Source organism: Penaeus chinensis, chromosome 33 (genome assembly GCF_019202785.1).
Source record: "Penaeus chinensis breed Huanghai No. 1 chromosome 33, ASM1920278v2, whole genome shotgun sequence".
Taxonomy (NCBI): domain Eukaryota; kingdom Metazoa; phylum Arthropoda; class Malacostraca; order Decapoda; family Penaeidae; genus Penaeus; species Penaeus chinensis.
The window spans coordinates 37,315,117-37,337,616 of NC_061851.1; the positions used below are offsets into that span (position 1 = coordinate 37,315,117).

General features: G+C 39.1%; 2 protein-coding genes across 2 annotated transcripts; one reads left to right on the top strand and one right to left on the bottom strand.

The window, feature by feature from the left end:
* Window positions 1–8,629: 8,629 nt before the first annotated feature.
* Window positions 8,630–13,558, bottom strand: LOC125042968 (reactive oxygen species modulator 1-like). The gene is made up of 3 exons (XM_047638813.1): window positions 13,405–13,558; window positions 9,702–9,862; window positions 8,630–9,477 (listed from the first exon to the last, which is right to left on the bottom strand). Exons 2-3 carry the CDS (start codon window positions 9,839–9,841, stop codon window positions 9,369–9,371), a joined length of 249 nt encoding a protein of 82 aa, XP_047494769.1. The 5' UTR covers window positions 9,842–9,862; window positions 13,405–13,558; the 3' UTR covers window positions 8,630–9,368.
* A 180-nt stretch (window positions 13,559–13,738) lies between these two features.
* LOC125042967 (beta-1,3-galactosyltransferase brn-like) lies at window positions 13,739–19,836 on the top strand. The gene is made up of 3 exons (XM_047638812.1): window positions 13,739–13,896; window positions 15,058–15,155; window positions 15,733–19,836. Exons 2-3 carry the CDS (start codon window positions 15,073–15,075, stop codon window positions 16,805–16,807), a joined length of 1,158 nt encoding a protein of 385 aa, XP_047494768.1. The 5' UTR covers window positions 13,739–13,896; window positions 15,058–15,072; the 3' UTR covers window positions 16,808–19,836.
* The last annotated feature ends 2,664 nt before the right edge of the window (window positions 19,837–22,500 follow it).

A 22,500-nucleotide genomic window follows, 5' to 3' on the forward strand; every position in this document is an offset into this window, starting at 1 on the left:
ATTGTCATTATCCTTACTGCAATTAGTATTATCACTACCATTATTATTATCATTATAACTATCATCACCATTATAATTATTATCACTATAATCATTATCATTATTACGTGGCAACCAAGGAACGTGTGCTTGCGGCCCGCACTTTGAAGATAGACCCTGCTTCCAGTATGACGTCACCAGTGAGTCACTGCTTCTCCCCAACCAACTCCTCTCCGGGAATTCCTATGACTCGGTCCAAATACAGCAACCCTGCAGTGGAATGTCTTTCATTCCTTCCGAGAACATCGTGAGAAAACTAAACACAAGGGTGACATGTCATGGAAGGACAGACATGCATTGACTCGTGACAAAAAGCGATTGCGTTAGGTGGTGTAATAGAATTGTAACCTTATTAATGATTTCATTATTGCGGGCATTGTTATTATCATCAATACTACAACTACTACTATCAGTACTTATTATCTTTAATATTATCATGAACAGCAGTAGTAGTAATTATATTGTGTTGGTATCATGATTATCATTATCATTATTGCAATTATCATTGTTCTTCATAGTATTATTATTATTATTGTTATTATGAATACTATTATCAATATCATTATTATCATCATTATCATATTTTCATTGTTATTGTTATTATTATCATCATCATTATCATTATTATTGTTATTGTTATTATTATCACTGTTACTGTTATCGTTACTATTGTTATATTTTTATTATGATTATTATTACTATTAATAGCATTATCACCATCATCTGTATTACTTCTATTGTTCTGTTATTATCATTTTCATTATTATCATTACTAATGTGTATGTGTGTGTGTATGAGAGAGAGAGAGGGAGAGGGAGAGAGAGAGAGAGAGAGAGAGAGAGAGAGAGAGAGAGAGAGAGAGAGAGAGAGAGAGAGAGAGAGAGAGAGAGAGAGAGAGAGAGAGAGAGAATCATATTGTACAAACGAAAAAAAAAAATGTGTGAATACAGTAAAGATTTTACATAGTTGCAGAGAATGAAGAAGGCAAAAGTGAAGTTCTCAAGTCTGTGAACAGAGGACTGCGCTGATAAATAAAGAGAAGCTAGTGATAGATTGATTACCAGTGTTTGCTTGGTAGGTCTAGAATAGTGTTGCTTATCTTGAGAGTAGGTTTTCGGGTTAAAAAAAAAAAAAAATGAATGAACGCAAAGCTTTTAATTTTGTTCATGGGTGCATCCAGTAAGAATTATTGTCCGGATCAGGAGCTGACAAAGATTAGCTAACAAAAGAGTCATATCCACCTGCAAGTGTCACGGGATATTGGCACATCACGTTCACCCGATACCACTCTCTACATTTTAAAGGGAACGGATATCCACATTCAAATGAAAAGATAAACTTGTGTGATGAAGTCTTGCAGCTGTGACACCTGCGTTCTGGCAATAGAGTTCCTCTCACACATACACCCACACGCACGTACATTGTAAGTGTACGTGCGTGTTTCAATAAATCCGACTTTTTCAGAATCATTCAGCAAGTTGCTAAACAGGCGCCTACTATGCTTAAATGACGACATGCAAAATATTAGACAAATCAAAAAATATCTACTATTCGCAATTTTTTATTAAAGTATAATACCATTTCCGGCGCTGGGATGAGGTGCGGCGGCTCAGCTGTGACCCGCATGACCCACGGAAGGGCATTTCGGTCATTGCGAAAGATTCCTGGAGACTTCCGTAAATATTTCCAGTCACTATGCATTTCCATATAAACGTGTGCTACCTTAATAATGCACATTACTCGCTCGCCTATATTGTGGTGACGATCTCGTCAGTGGCAATATGGCACTTCGACGTGGTGGTTTGCGCAGTGCCGATACACGTATACTGAAAAAGTTTGGTACCAATGATGTTTTGCCACCTAGACCACTGACGAAGAGTGACATTCTTGCTCGATACATGGTAACCTGACACTAAAAGGATGCTCAAAAGATAGCTTGCCATGCAATAATTTGGCTATTACGGAATCTCAGATTTTATCCAAGTTGCAGGCGGAAATTGCTGTGCTGTATAGCAAATTCGGCATTAAGACAATATCACCTTGGTATATGAAAGAAAAAATAAAGAAAATAAAGAAAGGGTATTACGACTCCATCAAAATTGTAACACTGAAGACAAAATTCTCGAAAACTGTGATTGTGTCATTCAAGGCAAAGAAACAACCCCGAGAAATCCTCAAGGAAGTTATAGATTGGTATGATGCAAAAGTACAAGGAAGCAATGGATCACTCGGAAGTGTTGATTATCAGGCGCAAAGACGGGAATTTAACAGACTGAAATGGAAGCAGACCAACAATACAGAAGTCCCATTTATATGCAACAGTGAAGATATTGCAGAAATGTCTTTTGCCAGTTGGTGTCAGGTGGCTGGGATTTTTTGTTCCCTCCTACACATCTGCCTGACCATTGACACCATATTGACCAAGCTGGAAGGAGTTTGTGATGGTGATTTGCCCAATAAATCCAAGATTGGAATAAAGAACAACACCATAAAGTGCCTGAAAGCACTGAAAAAAAATCCAAGAACAATCAGAAGTATTTTTGATTTTGCAAAAGTTCATTTCATGTGCTGGCGTTCTGCTGTGAACAGCAATGGAATGACTCTTTTCGGAACTGCTATTGAAACTTCAAGGAGGTATGCCAGGATTAGCTGTGAACTTGGCTTTCCTAGCAGCTACTTCTCGTCCATCAACAGACATCTGTATAATGCAGATGGTACACTTCTTCCCTTGGCTGTTGATCATGATTACGTCGATGAAGTTGCAAAGATCTTGAAAAGAGGAATTCGTGAAAAATGGCCATACACACCAGCCCTATTCAGAAATAAGGAGAAGCACAATTTGACTGCAGAAAAACTGTGTAATCTGAGTGTGAAAGATTTCATTTCCCAACATCTGACCGCAGATATGAAGTTTGCATACTTGGCCTATGATATGCATGAAATCGATATGTGGAAACCCAAAAGTTCATTAATACCTGGCCATAATCAAAACTGTGAAAGACTGATTGGAGACATGAAAAAATGTGAAGACATAAACAGAATTGTTGTTGTAACAGAAACTAGAGAACGGCGCAGTCGGAGATATGGCAATGTAAACAAAGGAGTAGAATGAAAATTATATTGTATGCAATATATAATGTTCCAAATAAAATCATTACTAGAATCCTTTCCTTTTATAGCCTCTTGTTAAATATAATATGTTACTTCAAATCATTTAAGCGAAGTGAGAAGTCCGAGAGCCAAAGCATGCTCTCGGCGACCCAAGCCCGATTCGGTGGGAGAGAACACAAAGTAAAGAGAAGTCAAGCCTACTAATTGAAAAACTATTCTTATGGCAATTACAGAACTTCATATAATATTAATTTATAATAGAAATAATTTTGATGCAAAAATATTAAAGAAAAGTATAAAATTGAGGTATTTTAAAAATAAAATAGTTATACCGACAACAGAAAACAAAGCGTTATTTGGCGTTCGAAGCGGTGTCTAAATCATAAATTTATCAAAACTTTCAATTGAAAATAGAGAATGCGAGATATTCTTTGATTTTAATAAAAAATACATTTCCAAACTCAGAAAATTCATAGGCGCCTATTTCTTAACTTGCCCCCGGGATTCGAGCAAATTTTAGAAAATCGACAATTATTGAAACACCCTAAGTCGTACAGTGTACGTGCGTCGTACACACACACACACACACACACAAACATATACTTAACGGTCAGGTCACGTCGGTGATCAGGTGAGCGACGACCTTGTCTGGTTCTAGTTCGTTGTTAGTAGAGTGTATATATCACACACACACACACACACACACATAAAGATGCATACACAAATACAGATGCACACACACACACACACACATACAGATGCACACACACACAAATACAGATGCACACACACACACACACACACACACACACACACACACACGAAACCTATCAAATCTTTTACGTGCAAACCGTTTTGTAAATTTTCTCATTCCTGCATGAATTTCAGGTATAATATGCTTTTTTTTGTTGTGAGTGTTGATTTCTATCTTGATCTGTGGTTCCACTGGGTATAAATCACTAGAATAGAGTAAAAGGTGTTTCTTCTTATGATTATATTCATGAAAAATAGAGTAACATGTATAAGGATGCCTTGTGATTCCTGGGACTCAACTTATGATATGCTGCGCTGTCTTGAGAAATAGATAGCTCTATGGTAGTTGCTTAGTGATCGAGGCTTCTGGAGAATGTTTTATCTTTTCAATGTTAATTTATTTATGTATGTATTTATCTATTCTACAGAGCACGTCAGGAAGTATCTCCTGCTTGTGGAAGATACAGGAGTCCCCGGATGTTGCCAGGTTTGATTATGTTCATAAAGACCACACACACACACATGGCACACAGATGGTTCATCTGGCATGGTGCCACATCTTTGAAAAAGAGGTCTGATGACCATTCCAAACATTTTCCAAGCAAGACTGGTGATTAGAATATTGTATTTTATTTGAGAGGATATATGAGAGCAGATCGTACATTGTAATTGTAATTGGATTACCTATCCAATCATCACCCAACAAAATATTACAGGACTTCCTTGGAGTTGAGTTGGGACACATTTCTGTCTTGACACACAGATTGAGAAGTACTGATCTAGAGTGCATACAAATCTAATATCTTGGGGTATGATTCCACTAGAAGACCATATTATAACAAGAGTAGCTGGTAGCTGTAGTGTAGGATGTCCAGTGTCAAAATCTACATCCTATTTACGGTCAGAATGCACTTTGATCTAGATAAACCCTTTATTCTGATCTGAAATCCCAGCACAATTGGTATTAGAGTGAGTTTGAAATAGATTGGCAGATCCTAGTAGAGAAGAATCCATGAATGAGCTGGTCACTCATCATCATCATCATCATCATTTTGCAGCTAACGCCGGCAGGGGCGCATAGCCGCATCCACCCTCCGCTTCCACCTACGAGGATCCCTCATGGCGAGCCGCCAGGCAGGGGCCCGGCCCATCTCTAGTTCCTCACGACAGGTTTGATCGATCTGCCCAAGCCACGACCTTCTCGGTCGTCTCACAGGCCTCCTCCACCCAGGGTTGTCTCGGACAGAGACAACCTGATGGGCAGGATCATCCTGTGGGAGTCGAGCCAAGTGGCCATATAGCCTGAGTTGGCGATCACGGATTGTGCAAGTAACAGGTCCTGTACCGGTCTCACGGTGCAGCCGTTGGTTGGACACATGGTCCCGCCAACTGTACCCCATGATCCGGCGCAAGGATCTGTTACAAAAGGCATCAAGACGAGATTCCAGAGCACAAGATAGAGTAAAACTGGGAGTATCAGGACCTTGAAAACTCGTAACTTGGTCCTTCTGCACAGGTACCGACATCTCCAAATACTCTTGTCGAGAGATTTCATGACCCCTGCTACCAGGCCAATCCGTCTACTGACTTCTTGGTCTGACAGCCCAGAGTCGTGAAATCAGGTCGCTCTTTGTGACTTCGATGTTTTCACCGCAAGCACGTATCGACTGTACAGGGTCTCCTAGCAGGCCCCCAAAATCCTGGATCTTGGTCTTGGTCCAGGAGACCTCTAGCCCCAGGGGCTTCGCTTCATTGCTAAATGCATCAAGAGCCGCCACAAGGGTTTCCAGAGATTCAGAGAGTACGGCAACATCATCGGCAAAGTCAAGGTCTGTAACCTTGATATTGCCCAGAGTTGCTCCACAGTGACTTTAGACTGTAGCTCTACCCAGTATCCAATCCATGCAAGTGTTGAAAAGTGTTGGTGCAAGAACACAGCCTTGCCTCACACCTGAAATAACAGGGAAGAAGCTCGACAGGCCCCCACCACACTTTACAGCACTTTCAGTGCCTGTATACAGGTTTGCTATTAGTCCAATAATCCTTATTGGAATTCCTCTTAGTCTCGGGATCTCCCAGAGAGATTCGCGATGCACCGTGTCAAACGCCTTCTTGAGATCGATGTAGGCTGCGAGCAGCCCACGTCCGAACTCACGACGGCGCTCTATAATGATTCGAAGCGCCAGCATGCGGTCTATTGTGGACTTACCAGGAGTTAAACCAGATTGCTCCGGTCTTTGGTGCCTCAACAGGTGGTCCCTGATACGTCTCAGTAAGATGTGTGCGAGTACCTTGCCTGGTACACTGAGTAGTGTAACGCCTCGGTGATTGCTGCAGTCCCACCGATCCCCTTTCCCCTTCCAGAGAGGGATGACCACACCCTTCAGCAGGTCAGGGGGAAAGGTACCAGTTTGCCAGATGGCAGACAGGACTGCATGCAAGCCCCTTGCCATAGGTTCTCCACCAGCCTTTAACAATTCGGCTAGGATGCCACAGACACCTGCTGCTTTACCACTCTTCAGCTTGGAGATCGCCCCCCTGATTTCGGTCAGGGAGGGTGGATCCTCGCTGATGGGTGGATCTGGCAGAGGAGTCTCAACATTACCCGCATCCATGTTAACTGTTGGTGGATCAACCTTATACAACTGCTCAAAATACTCAGCCCAACGCACACGCACCCCATCAGGATCTGAGATTATCTGGCCACTTGCTGAGTGGACTGCTGTCGTCTGTGAGGGGGGCTTGGAGTTCAGCTTTCTCAGAGCTTGGAAGGCAGGACGAAGGTCATTTACAAGGAAATGGCTTTCGACCTCCTCTGCAAGGCTACTGATAAACTGTTCCTTATCCCTTCTCAACAGTGACCTAGTCCTGCGCACCAGAGAGCGGTGCAAGGTGCGATCCCCTGACAGTCGAGCTGCACGACAAGCATCTGTGGCTTCCAGCGTCTCCTGCGAGATGGAGTTCTGTCTTGTTCTTGGGCGTTCACCAATGGATTCCTGAGCTGCATCAAGTTTCACGCTTGAAGGTATCCCACATAAGAACAGGGTCTGTCTGGCCCTCGAGTGCTGTGAGACGACCAGAGATAGCCTCGGCAAACCCCCGGGTACACTCGTCCTCCCTCAATCTGTCCAAATTAAACACCCTAGGGTGTTCATTTGGGCGACGGGGGGTTCTAAAGTGGACCCGGAGAGTAGCCACTACTATTCTATGATCAGTTCCACAGAACTCAGCGCTTCGATATACCCTGCAGTTCTGGAGGATCCTCCATCGAGTGCTAACGAGGATGTGGTCGATCTCCTTGGCCACTCTTCCTGTATCGCTGTACCAAGTCCAGCGATGCGGGTCAGAATGCTGATACCAGGAGCCAGAAATCCTCAATTTCTGGGACCTAGCAAAGTCACGGAAAAGGAGGCTATTCTCGCTGCCAGCATCAGCTCCTGAGCCATGAGGACCGACAGACATCTCGTAGCCAGCTCGATCACAGCCGGATACCGCATTGAAGATTGTCACTCAACCAACTCAAAACCTCTGTAGAAGTGCTGTGACATATGTAGGACAGGTTAGCACCCTTTATCTTTATGGAGAGGAAACAAGAACCTTCCTCTAGGCCACAGGGAACACAGGCTAAGAGCTGTTGGCATTCACTGTAACATTTTCAAATGATACCCAAGTTATTCTTCACAGACTGAAAAAGCTAACACTATACATAATAAATCATAGACACCATTGGCTAGGGTGAATGCAACAGCATATTAGGTGCCACCTTGTTACACTACTTATAGAGAGGCAGTGCTAGACATTCCTCAAACAAGGACACTGACCACTTTTGGTGGGATTATTCCATGGAAGATGGAAAACAAACAAACATTCAATTAGTATCAGTCAAGCCAATTATAAATAGATAAAACAGACTGGGCCCTGCCATTCCCAGGGAGAAATTCCTGTTCGATGCAAGCAAATGGGATAGCATTAAACTTGCAATGGCATTTGCCTCATATTTTTTATTAAACCACCACATACATAAACAAAGCTGTTGATGGTTAATGTTTAGAACAAATAAATGTGCTAGTGCAGGGTAGCTGTTCAGATGGCACCTTTCCAACTTACAGCCTCTCCTGCCTATGGTAATTCATTGTCTCAAGTCTCCCAAATATTACATGCTGGATTCCACTTTGCTTCTTCCTCTATTTTTATATTTATCCTTCTATCCCACACAACATCCCTTCCCTCTCCCTTCCTTCACCAACCCCAAAATAATCGGACTTTGGACTCTGTGCTTTACAATCTCCTTAAATTCTGATAGAGGATTTATGCTAGGGATGCTCAGACAAGGTGGAAATGCTCGGTTTGATTTTCCAAATGCTGTTATATCATATTCACAATAACATTTCACAGGAAAGTAAATAAAGAATAAAAAAAAATATAACATATATCAGAGCTTCCTGGCATTAGCTTTGGAGACTTCGGCCTGCATCTGGTCTTGTTTTGTAGAGGAATCATTTGTCATTATTAACTTTACTTTTTGGCCTACTTTAGAAAATATATGATCCAATTATCCAAAAATCACATTTCAGAATATTCTTTGAACAGGACAAACATGGTCCAAAATCCATTCACAGTCTCTCTCTGTGAACCTGTTTGACATATGCTCTAAGTAAATGAAAACTAACAAGAACATGTGGCCTCTTTTCTTGTGTGACAGAGGGTTGATATCAGGTCAATAAACTTTTTTTTATATACAAGACAGTTTATTCATAATCCTATTTTACATATTCCAAATGGTAGTACCTATTATATATATATATAATCCACTGAAGCAACTGCTATTTACTTTTTATTTACAACTCCCTCAAAAAGGATGCAATCAAATCAGAGCATAGTAATAACCACTATAATAGTGTTATGCTATGCTTATAAGTTTTATCATCAATCTTAAATAAAACCCAATGAGAACACAACAGTCTTTAAAGTAATATTTTAAGCTGTTGACAAAGATAATATCCCCACATAATGAGGCCCCTGTTAAGAGATTGTACCTGTACTTTCCTCTTATGAAGATAAAAGGACTGTTCAAATAAATGATTAACATATGACTAATGAAAGTGAGACAAAATATTTCCAAGACCTAAGTAGGGTTATATCTTGTATATTTGAAAATATAACAAGGCTTTATAATTTCTGTAAAAAACAACCAACTAAATAAGACAAATTTGTCATTTGAGAAATGATAATGATGGGTAAATATGAAAGTGCATTTTAATAATTTGTTACATAAAGCAGTCCCACTTACATGCCAATGTCTTCCCCAATCAATCATGCAGAAATTAGCTATCTGCTTGCTTGTTCTTGCCCTGTGAGCCACACTTGGCCCAGAGAGCTTATTCAATACTCCATCTAGTCACAAGAAAACATCATAGCTACATCAGGTTAAATGAAGAACACATGAAAAATCTAGGGTAGGTTTGCTAACATCTGATTCCAGCTCCAATGGACATAAAGGTACCAAAAGTTCCACCTGATTGCAACATAACCTTCCCTACGTTATTCATTAGTTCCCTGCCACGCAGACCATATCTGAAATAGAAGGAATACATTTTAGTAAATCATATTTTGCCTCAACCTCATGGGTCTACATATACAATATATCCTCTACTCCCACCCTTCTAAAAGGGACCATTACCAAAAGGCTGATCTCATGTATTATCACTAAATATGTAGTCTACTTTAAAAACAGCTTAAGCAATAGTTTTTATAGGCAAGTCATGGAAATAACATAAAACCATCCATAAGAGAGATACCTAAGAGCTGTGAAACCACCAAACAGGGCCCCTGTTGCCATGCCGACTGAGAAACCCATCATAAACCCAAGCTTGACACGATCCCAACAGCTGGGCCCTTGACCCTGCTGGTAGTAGTTCCCTGCTGGTACTGCGGGCATGGTGTTGTATATCTCCTACTCCTGAGGAAGAGAAATATCATTAGTCACTGCATGAATTATATCCTAAGAAAAAATTATATCATAATGACCAGCCTGATCTACACTTGCTTTGGATAATTAAAAAGATAAGAACTAAACTGCTGAAGATACTTTGTTCTATCCATTCAGTATCAGGTTATGAAACATAACACATCACAAACTTGTATAATTTGTAGGCTAATAAACCTCCCAATGTCTCTTAACCCAATCACAACAGGAACCTCAAGTTCAAAACTGAACAACGCCTCAGGGTGCATGTGGAATCAGCTGCTCATAGTTTTTCAACATTTCAGTTACAACTGGAACTATACATGCGGCAGTATATGGTTGAAAAGCAACAAATAATTCTTAAGACTTCAATGTTGAAATAGTTTTCTGAGGTTACTATCAAATTCAAACCACATGAGATTATGTTACCAAAATGCTTATGTGCAAAATATGCTTTGGGGTCACTTTTTTTTTTCTCTCATTTATGGAAGCGAAATGAAATCTTATTTTCTGTATCATATCTACATTCTCTGCATATTTTTTTAAAATGTATTCATAGTTGTTTACCTCTATCTATAAATCATGAACTACTGTTTATTCATAAACTGCTAAATATTCACTACCAGAAAAATATAACGTTAAAGCCATTCTGACGCTAAAGTAGTTGATGTTCAGTTTCCTACATTAAGGGGAGCGGCTAGTAGGGGGCTGAAAGGGTTGAGGTGAAAATATCACTTTCTGGAGCTACTATATCTGGCAAAACTCTAATGAAATTTTACACTTATGTTCACTATATCTGCCAAGTTATGGCCTGAAATATAACCCCTATTCTGTGTACTTTTTTAATTTTGTATGGTGTTATACATAATGACTTACGATGATGTAGAAAACAACATATTTTGATGAAATGTTTGAAAATATAGCAGTTCTGAGCAACCTACACTCCCACTTGGCTGTATGATCAGCTGGGATGATTCAAGGACCTAACAGTGAGCCTCTGTTTTTCAAAGAGGGAGGATGCATCTTTGCCAACATACCAGGACACACTGGGGCTATTTCAAAATGCCTAGGTTTTCTGGGAGAAAGAGGCAACTTTCCGTTGCAAGAGACAAGAGGAAAGAAATAAAAAGCAAGCAGAAAAAAGAAGATATGAGGTTTGAGGACACAGCTGTAGTGCCTCCTGGAGCTTCCCAGAGACCCCCCTGATGACCACATTTCAGCTGCCCAGCAAGACATCCCACTGTCCAGAGAATAAGTCTTGCCTGTTCCTGTTCTCTGGATCACAATAAATTGTGTTATGATGTATGAGTAACATTCTTAGTAGGGACAGAAGAGGACCCTGACAGCAAAAACAAAATTGTTTTCATCAGCAAGCAAGACAAAACTACCTTATATCTTTGTGCTGTCCATGCTAGAATGAGGAAAGAAGTCTTGAAAAATATTCATAAATTTGAAAAGTTAACTATCTCTAAACATGATTTCTTCTCCTTTGAAATGCATCTCCTCAGCCATTTATGCATCAATTTCAATGAAACAGACTCAATTAAAGAGGAAGGCCAGTATTTTACTGCAACAATATATTCAAAACTAATGGCACATATTTTTATGATATACATTTTAAGCTTTTCCCAAAAAAGTTTGGCATATCAAAGAGACAGAATCAAAGAAAAAAGAACAAAGAACAAAGAAAAAAGAACAAAGAACAAAGAAAAAAGAACAAAAATATAAATAAAAAGGAAAAGGAAAAAGAAAAAGAAAGAGGAAAAGGAAAAGAAAAAAGAAAAAAGAGAAAAAGAAAAATGAAAAGGAAAAGAAGGAAAGAAAAAAAAAAGAGAGAGAGAGAAAAAAACAAACAAACAAACAGTGCTACACCAAATCCCATATGATGAGCATCATTCATTTGACGCACATGAATGTACAATAAAAAAAATGTAGGAGATAGATTTTTATAAAATCAATTTTACTATAGTGGTCTTGACTTCTCATAATATTTACATCCCAATACAATCAATAATAATGATATTCCCTTTCTACCAGATGCTCCCCTTAACCTTTAGCCGTTGGGTGGCATGTCTGTACATGTCATGGCATGCCTGGACTATATTCCAGGTGGCGTCTGCATACAGGCCATGGTGACGACATGAGCCCACGCCAGCAGGGCCACTATGAATACAACCCGGGAGAGAGGGCTTGTGTATCTGGAAATTACTTGTCAGCATTGGGTTAATACACAGGTATTCTGGCTCAAATTGCTCTAACTTGGAATATTCATAACGAGGATATTTTGGCTATATTTTCTGAGATTACTTTTGTAGCTTTTCCTCTAATATTTCTGCATGCCTAAATATAGCAATTGCTGCATTTCGTTCTTTAGGGGCTAAACAAAAAAACAAGAGAATAGCCATTACAGTTTTTGCTAAGTCTGAAAATCATGACCAAGCAAATACAAAGGAATATCATAATAATAACCATCTAGAACACAAAAAAAACAATATAAATTATAAATCTCAAACTCCATAAAAGTTTCAAGCTGTGAGCAAAATCACTAATCAAAAATAATCTCACAGCAACTTAAAAAGACTGCCTAGCCATTGCATACAGTTTGGAAAGGTGAAGCTTACATTTAAATGAGGCGATTTATCTTCAAATAATGGAACCTCTCTAAGCTCTAATAAGCCTGTTTTTACGAAACTGCGTTATTAGCCTTTGCTGGAGGGCCAGGGGGATATGGTCCCAATTTCAATGATCATGTAGTTGTTAAAGGTATTCATCTACACACTTACTCTATCCTTTTCCTAATCATGCAAACTGATAAAGCAACTGAATGGGCAAAACTTTTTTTTTCTTCCACTAGTTCTTTTCTCAAGCATAAATTCTGAACACATTAAATTACATGAATGAAAGAGAGGAAAATGATCTCTTTTCTCTGAAATGCAAATTTTAATTAAATATTCAATGTATAAGTTATTTAAATACATGGTTTGATAACAATACTTTGAGGGTTTCAATCCACGTTAAAATTCTCCTATTCTGGGGGCATACTCATAAAAAAAAAAAATCACACACACACATGAACGCAAAATCCATCAGCCAAATCCATTTAAAAACTGACTAAAAAGGGGAAAAAAAAAAAAAATCTATGAGACATTATACAACAAAAGCATAACATACGAGAACTAATATTACCCTCTCCGAAGTATATATAATCCCTTGATATACCTGTAATTACTACCAACGGCAGATATTCCAGGTCTGCCTCTATAAAGACTAAAAAAAGGTCCCTCCTCCTAATGAATAATCAAGAAAAGCTTCTAAAATACATCATTATTTCTCTCCCGGACAAGCACATGATATCCACAGCCTCGCATTGGGGGGCAGGGAAACAGCCTTATTTGCGGGAAACTGGCGGCATAATGACTTCGAAAAAACGCCCAGGTCAGTCGATTGAGCCTTCATGAACAATCCTCCGTGGAGGGTGTTCTTAGACACGCGAATTATGAAGCCGAAAGAGAAGAATAAGTGAGAAAAGTTCTTACCACGGTGCGTCGATGGATCCGCGTCTCAACCCTGCGTCTCGGCTCTGACTTCGTATTCGAGAAGATGTTTTCATTGTGGGATCAGTAACGTTGTCGTTTACTTACTATTGTTCCTTTTGTGTTGCTAAAGTTGTAAGGGAGTATTTACAAATCACTATGGCATGATATATACATCTTCCACATCGATAACCAAACAAAAGCATCCCAAAAGCAACTCAATCCCACACCACCACCACTCGGAAAAAAAATCAATATAAACGAAATAAAAATACCAAAATTTAAAAAACAACACCTACCGGAATCATCCCCACAAATAACAACATCATTGAAAGAAAAGAAGAAACTCACACCCTCACATCACGTCTACCACGGAATCGGACAATCATGCTTCCCTGCGCCCGTCGGCTGCCTCCCTCGTAGGCCTACACAATTCTCGTCTTTTGGGGGCGACTATGGCACTGACAGACCACGAAACCTCCGGGAAATGGATAGGTAAGGGTCGAGGTGCCAAATCCATGGCCTTAGGCTTGAAAAACGAGTGACCTGAGGCCTGTATCTTAGTTTTTCTTAAGGCTTGGTCGTGGTGGCGTCTGTTGTCATTAAACATTTATTTGGTTATTAAAGGCATTAAATGTACCCGGATTGTCGGTATAATCGTCTAAATGAAGGGAGAAAGAGATAATGAGATGATGAAAAGCGTGTTTGAGAACGTTAAGTTATCGTTCTGTAGTTTGTACTCAGTCAAGGAGATTATAAAGTGGTAATATTATTATCGTTTTGGAATATCTCTTTAAGGAATATTTAAAAATGAAAATATCTGTTACATATTCCAGTGAAGTAACCAAGTCTGTGTAATTTCTTAGGCAATGGTTTAGGAGAAGACGTGGCAAAAGACTGGGAAAATAGTGAGATGCAAGACAAGGCTGCAATATCAAAGTAATGGAAAAGTAAAAAGTAAAAAAACAAAAGAAAAGAAAAAATGAAGAAGAAGAAATATTTAAGGAAGGCAATAAAACCCCCAGAGTTTGTTACGCCTTGCCCAAAGCACAGCCTCTCAGTTGCCATTGATGTCGTTGGTGAATTTCTGGAGTAGGATTACGCTGACCAGAGGAAGGACCCGGTTCAGCCTCAGTCTTGGCCGGGCTTTGCTGAAGCCTGAAGGGCAGAGTTGGTAAATTTCGAGAATAGTTTGGCATCTTAAAACCCCAAAGAATTGGGTCAAAGAGGACTCCCATCAATCTCTAATTTCCAGATATTGTGTTCCCCAACTCCTGGGCATAAACATTATTCAGCAATCTAAAGTTTAGATTGCAAACATTGTCTTCCTCTTGGTGTGCACGGCAAGATAAGAGCTGAAACTTTGGAGGACTGTGAGGACTTAGGCTATGAATGGCACTTTTTCCATCATAGTTTTTGTTCTCTACAAGAATATCATCTTCAGTTTGCCCTTGCTTAGTGCATCCATACTGTAAAGATTAACCCCAGTGGAGAACCATGAATGGTTGAAAATAATTTGCATCCAAAAAAATCAAGTCTTAATAATCCTTTTATTTCTTGCCATAGTTTGTTTTACATCTATTGTCTCTAAGACTTTTCTGTATCTCTGTTATATACATGATATAAGCAGTTATCATAATTTATTTCTCTCCGCAGGATGGCTCATTGAAGATGGTTCAGACGCAGTCATACCAACATCGGCAGGACTCCCAGCAAGGGCACACTAATCTCTGGCAGTGCATTTACAGTATTTGGTATGTTTTGCATTGTTGCTTAAATGGCCTTGATTATTGATTACATATTTTTTTTGCAGTAGCTAGTTCATGTGAGGCTCTTTTAATCCTGTTAAGCTTTTTAGATATGTCAGTATTATCAGGTTGATACTCTGACATTTTATACATACCCAATAGAACATTTTGTTCATTAGTCTATGCTGTATATATTTTAGGAAAATTCAAATTTATTGCCTTAGTGTGGAAGAATGTGTGAAGGGTAGAAGGGTGATCAAACACTGATAGTGATAGTATGCATAAGTATAAAAAATGTCACTTGAAGTTGTAGCTTTATTTAAGTGAGTAAGATTTGTATTTTTCCTTTCTCTTGTTCCTCCATCAAATCACACTTTTTCTTGTGAGATCCTCTATTTATTTTTATTCTTTATATTTTTCTTTCCTATTATTTCCATGTAATTGATTATACAGTTTGGATGAAAATAGAATCAGATTTTTTATTTGGTTTTCAAGTTTTTGTTTTATAATTGTGTTTGTAAGAAAGTATTTGTTTGGTTATTTAAAAAGGAAGAATAACAACGACATCATATATTTCTTTCAGGCGAAGAGGCAAAATGAGGATGGCTCTGTCAAGACGAAGATGCTCATGTGTGTGGGGCTGGTTGCTGAGCCTTTTGGCCTTTTTGTATTTTTCTGGCCTGTACCAGTACCTTCTTGCATGGTCATATTCCAAGCACTACACACACTGGGGCCCACTGCTCTCCCTTGATCCCATCATGGAGAAAATGAGAGCAGGAGAAGAGGTGGCACAGAAACCGGTCAATGAGTTCACCCACACATATATCCATTCCAATACAGAAAAGTGCGAAACTCAGGATTCCATTAGGCTGATGTACGTTGTAAAGTCAGCAGTCCAAAACTTTGACAAGAGGAAAGGAATTCGAAACTCGTGGGGATTTGAAGGCAGGTTCTCTGACGTGGAAATTAGAACTGTTTTTCTATTGGGAACACGACCAAGTGAGCCCCAGCTGCAGGAGAGAGTTGATAAAGAAGCAGAGGAATACAAGGACATCATACAAGCTGATTTTATTGACTCTTATTATAACAACACTCTAAAAGCAATGATGGGTATACACTGGACATACCAGCATTGCCAGTACGTGAAGTATTTTTTGTTTGTTGATGATGACTACTATGTTTCAACAAGAAACATGCTTCGTTTTCTCCGGGATCCAGCAAACTACCCACAGTATTTGGAGAAATATGTGGTATCTGCAGTAAATGAGTATAAAGATTTCTTGTATGCAGGTTATGTTTTCAACAATTCTCTTCCCATAAGGTGGATTTTCAACAAGTGGTATGTCTCATTAGATGAGTACCCTTATTCACACTGGCCACCATATATTACAGCAGGTGCATATGTGCTATCCAGGAAGAGTTTGGAGTATCTTTACATCGGTAGTATATACACAAACTACTTCCGATTTGATGACATATTCCTGGGAATGGCTGCCAAGAAGGCTGGACTCACACCCTTCCACCATAATGAGTTTTATTTTGATAGGAAGACATATAGCAAAGAAAATTACAAGTGGGTCATTGCCTCACATGGATTTGATGATCCTGGACAGCTGATGGATGTGTGGAGTGAACAGAGATCAGCTGGCAATACATAAATAGAATCTATGATGTCCATTTGCACAAGTTATGTCTTTGCAAACCTCAGTTACATTACAGTTCTGTAAAGTTCTTACATTTTACTTACCAAGACCTTTTGTTTATTCCCTTTTCAGCATTTTTTCTGTAGTATTATCTTTAATAGGAACATTAACCATTTGAAAGGTGCAATAATGTTTCCCAGTTCTCTATTGATTCTCAGATTATTTCTCTGATATTTCTACTTGCTGAATAGGTAGTACAAAGTCCATGATGTATATAGTGCAGTTATGAATTACTGGATACAACATATCTATCTTATGTTTGTTTTTCTGTATAAATTGCATTTGATTGTATATATAGGGCATTAATTTTCAAAAGAGATTTGCTATCACTGATTTTGAATTCTCCATTTATGCAATCCTTTTTAGTATTTACAGGCAAGTAAAGCTAAAAGGAGAGATGTACATTGTAGGTTGCAATTGAACATTGGTAATGCAAAAATATTTATTCATGACTTTGACTTTATTTTCATTTTCTTATTCATGTTAAAATCAGTGGTTCTTATTCTGGGTGTGTGCCTTCCTAGGGGTTGGAGTGAAAATAGGAATTTCTCCATCTACTTTAGAAATTCTCTCAGTCTGTGTTAAATTGTATAGGAGTTTTTGATACAGGAAAATTGGTCAATGAAAAATACTAAAATGCATCTTTTTCATTTGTAATTTTTAACTCAGGAGTCGTTTTAATCATTAGGTTGAAGATGTGTGTTAGAGGGGTGTAGAAATAAACTAGAAACCACAAGAAGGGACGTGGAGGTAACAAGTGTAAGAACCACTGATGTAGATGGTAATCTATTTGTGGTGCTTTCAACTTCTCTTAATTAATAGTGTAGACATAACAGCAAAGTGTGGATTTGCTACTACAGTCCAATAATACCTTTGTACTTTTTTTTAACTAAAATAAGTGACAAGAATATAGTGTATTTAGTGATAGGGTACAATTTATTTATTTTTGGGTATTACACACTGTGAATGCTTTTACCTAGTTGACAAATTAAAACAAATGTCAAAAGTTTTCCCTTTCTATCAAGTGCAATACTTATAGCAATACTACTAGCTTATACTTGATTGGATTATTGATGAATCAATTAAACTGCAAGTTCCCTTTTCCATTTGGTCATGTATGTTTTTTTAATAGAAAATTAAATGTGTCTTCCCTTTGCTATATCACATTTATTTTATTGTATTTTTTCGTCTTTCACTGACTCATTAATCTGGCAATGTAACTGTTGTCTTAGTGTGATGTAGCACTTCCTTAAGGTGCCAGAATTTTACATGAAAAAATGTCTAGTTTTTCTTAATGTACTATGACATGGGATATGAGGTAATGGATTTGCTACTATAGGCCGTCTAGATAATCTTTAAGGTAGGCAAGGCAGTGGAGCTGAAGTTGAAACTTTCTTTTGGGATAAAGCCCTAGATATGTGTTCAATAAGCTTTCTTTAAGAGGTTGAATACTTTGAACATTTATTTGTTCTTGCTACTAATCAATATGATTATTATTTCACTAATTGCAGCTACAGGAAAAGGAAAAGCAGCCTGCAAATCTCTGCCACAAAATGTTTAGTGAGCATATTACTGAGTGATGGGTAGAATATATATCTTAGATCTTGGTAGAAGTTGCAGTATGTTATATACAGTCATCATGGCTAAGAAGAAGAATGATCATTGCAGTGGTCATATAATCCATGGTTGGTTGCATGAACTTTGATAACCCCTATAACTCATTATCAACAAATGAATCAGGATATACATGGTTCACCTGTTTTGTATGGCTATGGGGCAAGATTTGTTAGTGCCAAGATGAAGGCTTGCATCTGTCCATGAATTATATGAGCTTGTCACGAATTTCTTCCTGTTGGTAGCAGGATGTACCTAGCTTAATCTAAATATCAGTGGTTTGTGAGTATGCCTACAATTAGAAATATGGTTTGTTGAGATACAACCTTATAGTAGCAGTTGTAAAGGAATTGTCACTTTGGGAATCGGTTTTCCTGTTCATAAATCATATTGTTGCTAGAAATGTGGATAGATGAAGATGAGTAAAGGAACAAACTTCTACATTTAATATATTTATTCACAAAGAAAGACCAGGGAATGTTTTGTGAATCTATAGGAACCTATTTATCAGGTGGTTGCTATTAAGTTGATTTTTTGTCTTTTAATTTTTTGGCCATCATGTACTGAATGAATTTGCCCAACTCTTATGATATAAATTAAGAACAGAACAGCTAGAAAGTGGAATAGCTTTTGACAGCATATCTGTGATACTGACATGATTAATTGAATAATTGCTTCCATAATCCAGTTTAGTTGTATACTAAATGGAATGTTAACAGGGTCCCAATACTGCATGTTGGTATTATGTTATTTTGCCTTCTGCAAACCTTTTGTTCTAGAAATGTGTAAAAGAAGTTGGAAGTTGGTGGCCTAACTTTGATTTATAAGGTGTAAATACGAGAAAATTTCTTTTTGATAATATGATATTTCTTGAATATTGATGTATGAATTGCTGGTTGTGATTTTGTGGTTTTCTACAATGTTCACTATATGAAAGGCTAATCTCTCTCTTCCTAAGTCTCTCCTCATACATTTCCCCCTTTTTTTTTTTTCCTTTCATTATCATGCTCCCTGACCCTTCCACTCTTCCTTTCACTGGCTCATAAAAAATGAAATTGAAGACAGAAACTATCAGTATTTTTTCTGGTGATATTTTCCTGATATATGGATGTTGCGTCTTGTATATAACAATGGTATCGTTATTATTTTTTGGCTTTTTTTATGGGGGGGTGCAATTAAAGATAAGCAAGATCTCTGACTATTGACAGCTGATGTGAAATTGATGGAATAATGATTTTCTTCTTTCTAATGTGAAATTCATCCAGTGTTTTCTTAAACTTCTGCAGGATTTCTAGATCATGCAGTATATGTGATTTTATTATCTATGTTTTGTAAGTGGATTTCTTGTGTTAATAAAATTTATGTTGTTCTGTGTGTTTTTATTTTCTCAGCGGATAACATTGTTTTAATTTCTTTTTCAACCGATGTCATAAAGTATTGAATAGGTCAGAGTAAATATTATTTTTATATATTATTTTTGAGAGAGAGTTCATGTTGACTCTGGGTTCTTTAACTACCACAAGATTTGTACATGAAAAATGTGAGTGAACAAAAATAGCTTCTGCAAAGTGCCCCCCCCAATCCTTTGCCCGTTGTTGTCGTGGGGGGGCTTAGGAGACGGAGACTGAGACCCAATGATGGGGAACTCCTCAACCTTGGGACTCAGCCATCGACTCAACAAATTTTGCATGGTCTTTTTTTCCCCCTCCTACTTTTTTCTTTCTGTCCCTTCACCAACCCCTTCTACTATCCACTTTCTAAGGTGTGAGAGCCATGCTGAAAGGATGAAAGGCTGACTTTGTGCCAGTCCTGAACGGCCTGAGGGAGCCATGGGCACGGTATTCCCCTGCTTTAGTTATCTAACCCTTACCCCTCAAGCGACCCTGAGGGGTGGACCGTTTCTCTCCCCAACATACTCCAGGCTTATCATGGCCAACAATGAATAACCATTAACCATTAACCATACCATTATTAGAGGCAATTGCCTCTTCATCAAATAGCTCCACCAATTCAAACTCCTGATTTCCTGACCCCAGGCTCTCCTTTGACCACGGCTCTGAACACTACAACTAATACCCCCTCCTCAATGCCGACTTTTACAGTATCCACCCTAATCAACACCCCAGGAGACATTTCTACTCCCAACATGCTCAACTTCAACAACTATACCCCCACAACCTTCATCATCAACTACCCCATCCTCCCTTATACTACCTTACAACTTTATTGTCCACCTCCCCATAACACTACTTCCCTCAACACTACTCCCTCTTCTACATGCCCCCGTCCTTCTACTACCCCCATCTCTACAAAATTCTTAAATAATCTATTTAGCCCAGCCAAATGGGACCGATTTTTCGTGATCCCTCCCACAACTTATCACACTTTCTGCTTTGACAACCTGTTTCCATTCCTCAAATGCATATACATTCTTCACTTGATTTAACCCCTATACATTACCTCACCTAACCTTAACCCATTGCCTAACTTTGACAACTAATCACTAACTCAACCACCCTTCACTACCATTTACTATAGTGCTACATGACCTTAGATGTCTAGCACATTTATTTTGCTTTTAACCATTAACCATTAACCATTTCAACCGATGTTATAAAGTATTGAATAGGTTAGAGTAAATATTATTTTTATATATTATTTTTGAGAGAGAGTTCATGTTGACTCTGGGTTCTTTAACTACCACAAGATTTGTACATGAAAAATGTGAGTGAACAAAAAAAGCTTCTGCAAAGTGCCCCCCCAATCCTTTGCCCGTTGTTGTCGTGGGGGGGCTTAGGAGACGAAGACTGAGACCCAATGATGGGGAACTCCTCAACCTTGGGACTTAGCCATCGACTCAACTAATTTTGCATAGTCTTTTTTCCCACTCATACTTTTCGTTTCAGTTTCTTCATCAATCCCTTCTACTATCCACCCCCTAAGGTGTGAGAGCCGGGCTGAAATGATGAAAGGCTGACTTTATGTCAGTCCTGAACGGCCTGGCCCTTACCCCTCAAGGGGACCCTGAGGGGTGGACTATTTTTTTCCCCAACATACTCCAGGCTTATCATGGCCAATAATGAAGCCATAACCCCAATCTTAGGGGCAATGAGGCTTGCCCCTTTATCAAATAGCCCCAATCCCAGCTCTCCTTTGACCACGGCTCCGAACACTGCAACAACTCCCCCATCATCAATGCATACTAGTACAGTATCAACCCTAATCAACAACCAACCCCCAGGAGACATTTCTACTCTCCCAACATGCTCAACTTCAACACCTTCACTCCCACAACCTTCTTCATCAACCATCCCATCTCCCCTTATTACTACCTTACAACCTTATTGCCCACCTCCCCGTAACACTACCCCCCTCAACACTACTCCCTCCTCCACACGTCCCCGCACTTCTACTACCCCCACCTCTACAAGAATCCTAAATACTCTATTTAGCCCAGCCAAATGGGACCGATTTTTCGTGATCCCTCCCACAGCTCCCTACTCTCAAAACACCCTCCTCTTCCAACAATGCCTCCAAAAACAGGTAGGCAAAGTCTCTTTCCGTAGCCGACGCGACCACTCCCGTCTCGTCACAGTAACAACTGAAAACGAAGCTATAACATTAACAAAACTTACTGATCTATGTGGTAATCCCATCCCTACAGAACCTCATACAACCCTCAATACTTGCACTGGAACTGTCTCTATCTCCCCAACAGATTGCCCAATCCATGACAAAGAATGGTCAGATTGTGGAGAGGACTTACTCGCTTGTCTCACAGACTATGATGCAACATATGTACAATGCTACTCCATTCCTCCCAGAGGAAATCGTAAGAAATCCATCAACATTGCCAAAATTACTTTCCGTAGACATGACCTTCCCTTAAATGTTTACATAGGTGGGGAATCCCTACCTGTCCGACCATACCAACCTCCTCCTCGTCAGTGCCAAACTTGTTGGCATTTAGGACATCCTGCCAAACATTGCCGTTCCACAGCCAGATGCCCGCTATGTGCCCAACCTGGCTATAC

Coding starts and splice junctions, on each gene's coding strand:
- LOC125042968 (XM_047638813.1), bottom strand. CDS start 9,841: ATGCCCGCAGTACCAGCAGGGAACTACTACCAGCAGGGTCAAGGGCCC. Junction 9,478..9,701: donor GGTGGTTTCACAGCTCTTAG/GTATCTCTCTTA, acceptor CTTCTATTTCAG/ATATGGTCTGCGTGGCAGGG.
- LOC125042967 (XM_047638812.1), top strand. CDS start 15,073: ATGGTTCAGACGCAGTCATACCAACATCGGCAGGACTCCCAGCAAGGG. Junction 15,156..15,732: donor CAGTGCATTTACAGTATTTG/GTATGTTTTGCA, acceptor TATTTCTTTCAG/GCGAAGAGGCAAAATGAGGA.